At 51.8% G+C, this 10749-nt stretch overlaps 1 protein-coding gene across 1 annotated transcript in view; it reads left to right on the forward strand.

Moving 5' to 3' along the window:
- The window catches only part of LOC118170886 (quinone oxidoreductase-like protein 2), a 6059-nt gene extending 281 nt beyond the window's left edge, over positions 1–5778 (forward strand). The window contains exons 2-10 of the mRNA XM_035333487.1: positions 336–459; positions 636–732; positions 1682–1740; positions 1957–2022; positions 2316–2425; positions 2789–2870; positions 3406–3587; positions 4028–4256; positions 5024–5778. Of these exons, the coding sequence (XP_035189378.1) occupies positions 336–459; positions 636–732; positions 1682–1740; positions 1957–2022; positions 2316–2425; positions 2789–2870; positions 3406–3587; positions 4028–4256; positions 5024–5092 (1018 nt within the window). The 3' untranslated portion in view covers positions 5093–5778. The remainder of the gene's footprint in view (positions 1–335; positions 460–635; positions 733–1681; positions 1741–1956; positions 2023–2315; positions 2426–2788; positions 2871–3405; positions 3588–4027; positions 4257–5023) is intronic.
- Positions 5779–10749: the final 4971 nt, after the last annotated feature.

Raw genomic sequence — 10749 nt, forward strand, 5'->3', positions numbered from 1 at the left:
CCCCCCCTTCCATTCCCCACCCCATTCCCCCGTGCCCCTCTTCCCTCCCTTCTTAACTCCCCCTCCATTCCCCATCCCATCCTCATTTCCTCATTCCCCATCCATCCCATTCCCCATCCATCCCATTCCCCATCCATCCCATTCCCCATCCATCCCATTCCCCATCCCACTTCCCAGCCCCCTCACTCTCCATCTCTCGCTGCCCCCCATGCCCCCCCGCCCCCCTTTCCCCATCCCTTTCTCCCCATCCTGCTTCACTGCCTCCCCGAGCTCTGCCCCAGGACCCCCCCCTTCCATCACCCTTCCTGAGGTGTCCCCGTGCTCCTGCGTTTCAGGATCAGCGCCCTGGGCCTGGCCTCATGGCACGGTGCCCGTGGCTACCGAGCGGCTCTGTGCACCGAGCTGGCCAAGCCCCTGCTCCTGCGGGACCTCCCACCCCCCCCGCTGCAGCCCCACCAGGTAGGGCTGTGGGGGCTCGCAGGAGCCTGGCAGCAGCCCCTCAGCAAGTGCTGTCTGCTGCCACCAGGCCCTGCAGGACAGCCTCTCGGGGCCAGCCCGCGCGGCCACAGCAAAACCAAGCTGCTGACCCCAGGACTCGTGCTCCAGGATTTAATGTTTGTCCCCTTTTCCTGCAGGTCCGTGTGGGTGTCCAGTACTGCGGGTTAAATTTTGCCGATATCTTGGCCTGCCAGGGTCTGTATCAGGACAGACACACTCCTCCGTTCACCCCCGGTGAGTAGGCGACCGAGCTGTGCAGAAGGGGCAGTGCCAAATGTGCTCAAGTGTCACATCCTAGTGGGATGAGCAGCCCTGCGAGAAGACTGCTGCCAAGAAAGCATCAGCTAACTTGAGGAGTCTTTTAGGGTCCGTAGGATCACGTTTTAACATCCCCTGATAATACTCGATGTAAAATATTTTTGCATTTCGAAGGTGGCACGCAAAGAGCACTTGCTAGTCTGGGGAGAGCAACAGAAAGTATTGTTTGCCTGGAAGCTAAGAACACCAAAGCACAGAGTGGTTTTGGGTAGGGCTGGGTCCCTCTGTCCAGAGCTGCAATAACCACCATAAGCGCATGTGGCTGAAGGCACCTCCTCTCCCTCCGCAAAATCCCTCTGACCCAGCGCCTTCCAGCACAGGCAGCATGTGTGTGGTGCTCCTTTGGGCTGTGACAGCTCCTTTGGCTCCACCAGCCCAGGAACTGCTGTCTCGCAGCAAACAAAATGTGCAAAAAAAGCACATTTCTGAAGTCTCACGGTGTGGAAATGCCTTCCTTCATCTGCAAAAATATATTGGTATTCCAAACTAGGAGAGCCTTGCCTTAACTAGCAAGCACTTGTCTTCTGTGCTGATGCTGCCATCTTCTGCCCAACTGGTGCTTTGCTGCTGAAAACGCGGCTTGGCCCGGGGACCTGCTCCATGTGCAGCGGGGGGGGGGTACAACCCACGGATGCTCAGCAGCCTTGGAAGCAGAGCCCGGTGATTATTTCTTTGCACTGTAGCATTATAAGTAATGGCGAGAGGGCTGAGGAGCACAGAAATGCCTGTTGCTGGGCGATCTTCTCCGCAGCTTCATGGTACTGGAAGCGAGACCTCATCTGCAGGTCCATGAACTGAGGAAGCTGCTAATTGCATATACAAAAATGGGTTGTGTCAACACGTGCGTGTCCTTGTCCTCCTGCAGGGATGGAGTTTTCGGGGACTGTAATGGAGACAGGAGAAGACGTTAGTGCCGTGAAGGAGGTAAGAACAACGCAGGGATGTAAGGATGCAGGGAACTCAGAAGAGGAAAGGGGTAAATACCTGCAGTTAAAGAGCTACGTGGGCTGTTGTTAGACACAGCTTGAGCTGTTCACGGTTATTCCTGAAAATGCAGGGAAATGAAATGCTTAATTTGGAGGGAACAGCAGGACTGAGCTATTTCTCTCCCGACACCCATCCAATCACTATTTTTGGCAGGGATACAGAGTAATCGGTGTGACTGGCACTAAAGCTATGGCAGCGGAGTGTGTCGTTGATGAGAAGGTAAGGACAGAGCATTTCTCCCCCCAAACTGCAAGGGAGCTTCATCTCTGTTCAGCCCTTTAGCCTTGCTGGAGCTGCTGCTTCACCACCAATCCTTTAGGATTGCCTCCTCCTTTTTCCTTGCCACTGTGGGACCACATGCCTGGGGGAGCTTTTTCAAACAGCAGCACTTAGATGTTTAAAAAAAACACCTTAAAACAAGATTTTTGCATAGCAAGCCCCCCCAACGCTGTGCAGTGGGTCTGCTTCAGCAGGGCTCAGATGCGCAATCTGCATCACATCTCTATCTGCAGATGCTGTGGCAGATCCCTGACAGTGTCTCCCACGAGGACGCAGCGGTACTGCCCATCGCCTACGGCACGGCCTGGCTGGCCCTGTGTCGCCGGGCACGGCTGCAGCCAGGGTAAGCAGCAGCTCGGGGTGGCACGGGAACTGCAGCCTGGCCCCGGGCAAAACCATCGGGGCACTGAGCTCCCCGGGTGTGCAGCTTAATGCTGCTTGGAGCAGAGGCCCGCACTGTGCGGGAGCTGCATTTTCTCCACAGCCTGCAGTTAACATATCTCTGCCTGATGCTCTAGTAGAAAAAGCAGCATGGATCCGACCAAGCCTGGGGAGGCCACAGACCCCCCCAGTGGCTGTGGTACTCAGTGCATCCCGATGGCAGGGTGATCCTTGTGCCACTGAAATATTGCCTCACTCAGGAATTAGGGATGTTTTTCTGTTGTGCCATAGACCTCTGTGTTTCCATTTTTATTCTCCCTCCCAGGGAAACAGTGCTGGTGACAGCAGGAGCTGGGGCCACTGGGCTTGCTATCATTGATTTGGCTGTCAGCGTGTTCCAGGCAAAGGTATCCAGGTATTTTCCTTTTCACCAGAGTCTGTCCTGTGTGTGTGTACGCCAGTGCCACATCTTGACAAGCAGGTGACCTAGCACTGTGGTGACAGTGGCAGAGAATCAAGGCCAGGCCTTTGCTGGGTCTGACACCAGCCTCTTTTCCTCTAGTTATCACAGCCCACCCTCTCCCCTCCTTCCCTCCACCTCCCTTGGGCTCTGCTATAAGTCTCCATTGCTCCCCTGGGCAGCGTGAGGACCTCCTGCACCTCCCCTGAGGGTCATCATTTTTGGAAGGGGGTTAGACGCTCCTTCTCCCAGCCCCAGGCTCCTAGAGTCATTCATGCACTTGTGCATCAAAAGAAGCACTAGGTTAAAACGTTCACATCTGAGAAAACATTTGAATATATAAGGAGAAAGAGTGGGGTTTCTAACTCCATGTTCCCATTTCCCATAAATGAATCAAGAAATGTACCTGGAGGCTGAGGTGCTCAGTGCCTCCTGAGCAGATCAGCTTTTGCACTGGGTGCTAACTTCCCCTTTGTTCTCAGGTGATAGCAGCAGCTGGCAGCGACCCCAAATGCGAGCTGGCCCTGATGAGAGGTGCGAGCCACGGGGTGAACTACAGCCGGGGCAGCCTCAGAGAGGAGGTGAAGGCACTTACAGGTGGCAGAGGGGTTGACGTGGCCATCGAGGCTGTTGGCGGTGACGTCTTCAAGGCAGCTCTGCAAAGGTGAGCCAAAATCAGAGTGTGACAAAGCTGTGGCAGCAGAGGTGATGCTGCTGGCACACCAGAAGGCTTTGCTGCCCACTGGGGGAAGGTGAAGCAAACCCTTTAAGCTATTTGCCCTGGACTGGTTGAGGAGATGGCGGCTTTGTAAGACGCATTCCTGTGGCTTGATTAATGCATGTCAGGGCTGATTAACACAGCCCTAGGGGCTGCTGTAGGGTCCAGGTGCCCACCACCCCCAGGGACGAAACCTCTGCCCAAGCCCCCTGTGCACATCAAGTTAGTTTTCTAAAACCTGGCACTGAATACAACAGCCCAGAGCGCTGATGCAGTTGTGCCTGAAAACTCATCATCCACAGCTGTCAGCTCTCCTTGGCGCGTGAGCATTGCCTTGGGATGAGCTTTGTGGTACCCATCATGTCTTCTTTCCCCCCTTCGCACAGTTTGGCTTGGGAGGGCAGGATTGTGGTGATGGGCTTTGCCGGAGGAAAAATCCCCTCGATTCCTGCCAACCTGCTGCTTCTGAAGAACGTGTCTGCCATGGGAGTGTACTGCAGTCGGTACCAGCAGGAGGATTTTCCCCTTTTTTCCTCTGCCATCTCCTCTGTTCTTCAGTATTGCCAGGAGGGAAAGATCCATCCCCACATTGGAGCGGTCTTCAAGCTGGAAGAGGTACGTGCTGAGCTGACGCCTGAGGATTGTTAGCAAAGTCCTTTTTATGTGGGTAGAAGCAGGTTTGTGTGTGCAGTTATACCCCTGGCATAGAAGCCTCTAGAGTCCTAAGAAAAATATTAAATCAAGAAATCCCATTTTCCCTCACCTTTTTTAATCTTCCATTGGGTTTCAGCCAGGGAGTCGTTAGCTCCTGGTTTGGTACTGCAGGGCTAGAACTGCAACATGCTCAATGGGGAAGTCATAAAAATGCACACTCCCATACCAAAGAGTTTGGTCTTGGAGAATAGTGTGCTGGGATAATATTTTAGAAATGGATTAGTGGATTGTGATGTGCCTTCATTTGCATTTTCCCCTGAGCACCTCCGAAGGTGTTGAACACATATTTTCCCCGTTTTGATGGTGTTGTAAGCCTTAGGTAATGGCTCAGCTACTCAGAAGTATTGATGTAGCCACCATCCAGCAAATTCAGGGGTGTAAGGTGGAGGAATACCCAGGAGCTTATTGGCTCCTGAGTTATTTCAATCCCAGCAGTCAATTCCAGGGACTCAGATGCAAAGTGAGAGCTATTTGTTTATGCCAATCTGTATTACAGTGTTGTACAATCCACATAAATACAACCAGATCTTTGTTTTATTTTTTTTTATTTTTTTGCATATAACAGCACAGGCATCACAACACAGCCACTGCCTTCTCCCACGTTCTCGTTCTGCCCCTTCCTGCCCTGATGACCATCACCACAAACACTTTGTGCTTTGTGTTTGCAGGTAAATGAAGCCTTCAACCATGTGCTCCAGCGCAAGTCCACAGGCAAGGTCATCATCTCCATGAAGTAAGAGGGCTGTTTCCCCAGACTCAGCCTCCTGCTCTTCCCCTGCCCTGAAGAGGAGACTCCAAGGTCCGAATCCAGCAGTGGACAAGCCACGTGAGGCAGGGACACAAGTTACAGTGGCTTTGCAAGTTGCTGCATGCCAGCAGAACAGGGGTGGCTGCTGTTGTGTCCATGCTTTTAGCTGTCCCCTTTCTTTGCTTCGCTACCATCTGGAAAGGCTCCTGCCAAGGCTCAGAGCTCCGCAGCCCAAGCAAGTTGGACAACTTCTGCAGCCACTGCTCAGTTACATGGCCAGTGCTTTGCCCTACACTTTTCACACAGCCCAGGGACCCCATGGCACTGTCAGGGATTTCTTATGTGATGGGATGTGTGTGCAATATGGTAAATCTCAGCATCAAGCTTACCTCACGGATGTCCTGTTACTGCAGCAGCAGCAACTTTGACAAGGCTGCCTGGCCTCCCAAAATCTTCAATAAACTTGCACAGCACTCAAAATCTGACCTAATGACATTTCTTGGGGCTAAGAGTCATGTGTATAGCCTAGGCATAAACTGAGCTCTTGCACAGCTTGCCCATCAGTAGGCTATGGAGCACTTTACCCTTATTGACAACAGCCTAATGTCCTGTGTTGGCTGTGGTTGTTGGTTATGGGAGAAGGAAATTAGCTCAGTTCCAGCTTTTTTTTTTTTTTTTTAAATTAACATAGTTTGAGCTGGACAAAAAGCAAATGTCACTAACAGGGCTCCTGCTGATGCTCATTTGGGAGCCACGGGGTTAAGACACCAGGGCAGTGCCCAGCCAGGCATCTGATGAGCATCCTGATGAAATGGCTGGTCTGAAGGGAAGAACAAAGTAAGGATGACATGGGTGGAGGGATGAAGGTAGACACGTGTTCTGAACAGGGAATGAAGCCAGTGACCTGTCCTGCAGTGACCAGCCAGGAAGGGTGACTTATCCCCTGCCCACCCTCCCCATTGCCACCCGTGCTCCCAGGCAGTTGTGGAGCATGCTTCTTGACCTGGCATTGCTTCAGCTTGGTCCCAGGAGGGTGATCATAGGTGGGGTTACCTTCATACACATAGCTGCAAACAAAAGGAGCCCAAAGCTCCAGTAACGAGCAGGTTACACTCTTTGAGGTTTAACAAGAGAGACCTAAGCTGTAATGGACTGTAGAGACACAATAGCTAAGCCATTTGATCTGACAACACTTAACTTTGTCTGTGCTGCGCCCTGCTGTTCCAGCTCCTAGCATTGTATAGACTCTAGCTCTGCTGCTTCAGTATCGCCTCCAATTACAAAGCGCTTCCTCTGCTGCAATAGCCCTCCTGGCTTTCTTAGCGCACCTCTACTGCGGCAGCAGCTCCAGCCCTGCTTCGCTCCCATCTTCGCTGCTGTGCCTCAGACCCTGGAGGAAGTTATTTAACTCCCATCCATCCTTTAAAAGCCTTGCAAATCCATCACGGTATGCACAGCTTCTCCTTTCAGGAGAAAAGTAGTGGTTTTTTTTTTTTGCTTATTCCACCAGTAATAGCAGAAAATGGTCTATTGCGGGGAAGAATTCATCCAAATAAGCTGTGAGCCGTAGCTGTGCTGTAGATAATGCCTGGTTCATTTCAGTACCCTGGAAGCACTTGATGAGCACCCACTCTTGGAGTATCATTGTGTTTTAGGTAAATGGGCTGCCTAGAAGAAAATCTGCAGCTTCAAAGACTGCTGAACAGTAGCTTCATTTTGTATGTTCAAGCTGTCTCCAAGTTACTGATAATATTTACAAGTAGCAGTGGCTAGTGATAGAGGAGCAGGACCCTTGCCCTGTTGCACTCAGCCACGTGTAAGGACTTCAGGTCCTAGGCTGCACCCAGGTCAGTGTGGTCATTAGTCTTCAATGCTCATTAGTCTTTAATTAGTATCATTCCATCAGTTTGCTTAGCTAAAATAATATCTTGGGTTTCTTCAGGTCACACCACAGCAGTTCCACAGCTTAGTTATATGGAAAAGTCTAAACAAACTGATTTCAAGAATAATTAATATTTTTGAAATTATTTATATTACAAGAAGCCCTGAAAAAGGTCACAGTAGTCCCTCACAACTAACTCTGAGTAGTGCTTACCTCTGCCATGCCTCATCCTGAGATCCAGCCACACAAGGAGAAAGGCCTGCAGGCACTCAGAGACCCCATCCATGCCTTATCTCCTCAGTAACAGAGAAGCCTTTAAAGACCTATTGCTATTTGCTTACACAGAATTATTTTAGCCAAAGCAATAAAAAGTTTATTTCATGGCTTTGAAGCATTTTTCAGGCTTTAACAGCTGCTTCTGAGCCTGATGCACAGATTCTGCAACTATTTCTTACTAGCACTGACTTCAGCAGCCAGCACTAGAGCACCAGCCCCATCCTTTCCTGCTCTGTGTATGAGCTCTAGAGGCCCTCTGCACACCTTGATAAAGTTAATGGCCATGATGGGCCTCCCTGACTGTCCTCACCTGTGGGGCTGGGGTCCTGGGTAAGCTCTGCTCAGGGGCTGCTTCCCTTCCCTGAGCTGTAGGGCCACATGCCTCCAGCTCAGCCATGCCTGATGGCACCATGAAGGGAAGCTGCAGCTCCCAAAGGCTGTGAGAAGGTTGGACATCAAACCCGGCTTCACCCAGCTGCTCTTGAGATGGGTGTACAGGTTTCAGCGAGCCAGTCAGGGTGCTGGGGGGTGTCTGATGGCGCTTGCTGGATGCCTGCTATTGCCTTCCCCTGAATAAACGCTTCCTGGCATCGTGGTGGGGCAGCAGAACAGCTTGGGAGAGGAGCATGCTGCGGGCCGGGGCGTATTGCATCCCTGCTAGCTGGAGTTAAGTGAGGGGGAAACAACCGTGACTGCCCATGGGGTGTTGCCTTTCTCAGGAGCCAGGAAGGATTTCTTCAGCTCTTCAAAGTGGCTGGAGTTGTACCACTTGAAATCAGCAAAAATTGGAGTGGAATATCAGTGGAGCACAGCTTTCAAAACCTCATTTTCTTTTTCCTTTCAAGCTGACAATAAGATTTTAAGAAAAACTTTAAATAATGGATACACTTTTGAATAATGGATGCTTCGCAGCCCAAGTCCCTTGCCTTCCCTCTCTGTGCCTGAATGAGAAGCCTTTTAATTGCCGAACACGTGGAGAGGAGGTACAAAGCGCTCCGTCCCCGTGCCGCTGATTAACCGATGTGTACACGCACATTAAAGATTCAGAGGTGGGGAAGCAGATCCCAGCCCCAAGCTGTATGCTGTGCACGGCGGTTTTTATCAGCCAAGGATCTGGCACGAGATGTTTTGCATCTTTTTGTGTCTCTCTGCCGTGGCTGCTTGTAATCCTCTGTTCCCCGGGGTCGGATTTTTCCTGTGTCTGTGGATGAGCTCCTTTGGGGGTCAGTGTGTGGTTTGTGTGCTGGATCCTTAGCTTCTCCCTACCTGGTGCGGTGCCCAGGTGGCTTCAGCTGCGTGAAACCCTGCCGTGTTAGTGCTCAGGCAGCTTCTCTGTCTGCCCAGAAACCCGGCTGGTTGGGAACACTTAACCCTAGACCACAGAAATACCTCCAGACGTACCTTGGGGTCAAGCGGAGGGTCCCTTGGGCTCCCTCGTGTCAGGCATTTCTCTTCCACATCAAGGTTTTCAGTGACCCTTGCCCCCACAGACCGCAGGAAGCCGCTGGCGAGGTTTCTGCCTTCAAACACCTAATTCCCTGTCAATTCTGCAGCTTCTTGCCTCAGAGGACAGCTGCAATTTAGTTTTATTTCGTGAAATTTGACATGACTTGAGCCTGTGATTTACTGGCCTTGAAGGATATGGTATATGTAACCGTGGAGGGCATAAGTGGCTTTTCATGGTAGAGGAGTCATAAATTGAGATGAAAAAAAATGAGGGAAACATTACTGTCCAACTTTACAAGGTAGCACTGAGAACAGGACTCACCGAAGCCATCTGTAACTGTCAGGGGTCTTTATTGTCCCTGATTGTGTGTAATAAAGCTCCGGAACGAGCCCCGTGGTCTCCGGTACAAAGGCAACCAACACTCGAGTGCCGGAGGAGACACAAGATGGCAATCTTTCCAAAAGGATGCTCTGGAATGTGGTGGGGTTGAGCATCTCCGAGCTATCAGCTTTCCTCGGGAGTTGCTGCTGCTGCTGCTTCAATATTTGTTTGCCCTGCGAATATTTCCAGGCCTATTTCCAGGTGATCTCTGGAAGGCAGTTAGCAGGGAGGTAAACACCAATTTTATGGTTTAGAAAACACGAGGGAGCTGTGCAGAAAGACAAGGGGACCTGAGCGCTGGCCGCCCTCCTTGGCGTGGGGGGGTTTGGCTGCTGTTACCCCATGGGCACCCCGATCCCCGGGGGGCAGAGCTCACCCTGCTGGGATGCCCGGTGGCACGGCCTCGGTTTGGGGCTGGGAGGTGGATGTGGCATTCACAGCCAGGAGCTGCAGGTCCTGCTGGGGCAGGGAGGGAGGAAGGGGAAGGCTTCAAAGTTTTTTGGGGTTTCTTTGTAAGGGCAGGCTGGCGTTGCCTATGTGGTGCGGCACTTTGCACAGGCACGCTTTGATTTCTGCAAATAAGAGCTTTTTGCACCTCTGCTTCTTCTCTGAATGCAACACTGGGTCTAAAGTGCTGTTTCTTAATTTGCTTTATGCTGAATGCTTCTGGAATGTGATTAATATTCGTGCCCTAAAGTCACAAAAAATTAATAGGCACGTTTTGGTGCTGCTAAATACGTGTGTGTTGGAATGGTGAAATCCCTCGAGGCTGGGGACAGCCCAACGTGGGGAGGAAAGGCATAAAAACACCAGTGAGAGCTGAGGCACACAGAAGGGTTTTGGGAAGTGCTGTGCCGTGGATTAGATCTGCATGATGGTGCTAACACAGCAGCTCTCATCTCCACTGCTCCAGGAGCTGCCACCTTCCCCACCCTGGGAAGGCCAAAATGGCCCCCTGGGACCCAGCCAGAGCAGGGCTCCCACCTGGCAGGCGTGCTCAGGCTAATTAATCAGCTGCCACTAATTGAGGCTGAGGGCTCTGCCAATAGTGGGGAAGATCCTGGGGGGGGGGGGGGGGGTCTTGGTCTTCATGTGACACGAGATGCTGGTGGATGTCCCGAGTGCTGGTGTCTTCCCTCTGAAGAACCTGAAGATCATTCCCCCCATTTCTGCAGCCCCTTTGCTACCCACATTCCTGCCCTACAGATGGGATGAGGCTTTTTGGTGTTCCCTCGGATGCCGCCAGCCCTCGCAAACCCGCTGTGCCGGGGCGTGATGCACCCACAGCCCCACCGGCAGGCAGCCTGCGTCACCTCTGGGGGGCTGCAGCTCAGAGGTGGGCAAAGCTTCCTGCAGATGCCATTTAAAATAATGATCTCATCTCAGAACTTATTAGAAACAACATGAAACACCTAAAAATAGCTTCAGGTGCTGCGGCCACCCGGGTTTCTCCGTTGGCTACAAGGACTTCTGCTGAGGCTTTGCTGATCTTTCCCCAGCTGGGCTTGGTGCCCCAGCCCGGGCTGGCTGCAGGCGTTGCGATGCACACCCCAGGGCATGGAGAAAAATGTTTTCCACCTAATCTTGTTACTGTGACAACAGCAGGGAAACCTTTTAAAGTGAAAAATATGTTTTTTTAAAGGGATAGCTGTGCCCCTTC

This window comes from Oxyura jamaicensis, chromosome 8 (assembly GCF_011077185.1).
Source record: "Oxyura jamaicensis isolate SHBP4307 breed ruddy duck chromosome 8, BPBGC_Ojam_1.0, whole genome shotgun sequence".
Taxonomy (NCBI): domain Eukaryota; kingdom Metazoa; phylum Chordata; class Aves; order Anseriformes; family Anatidae; genus Oxyura; species Oxyura jamaicensis.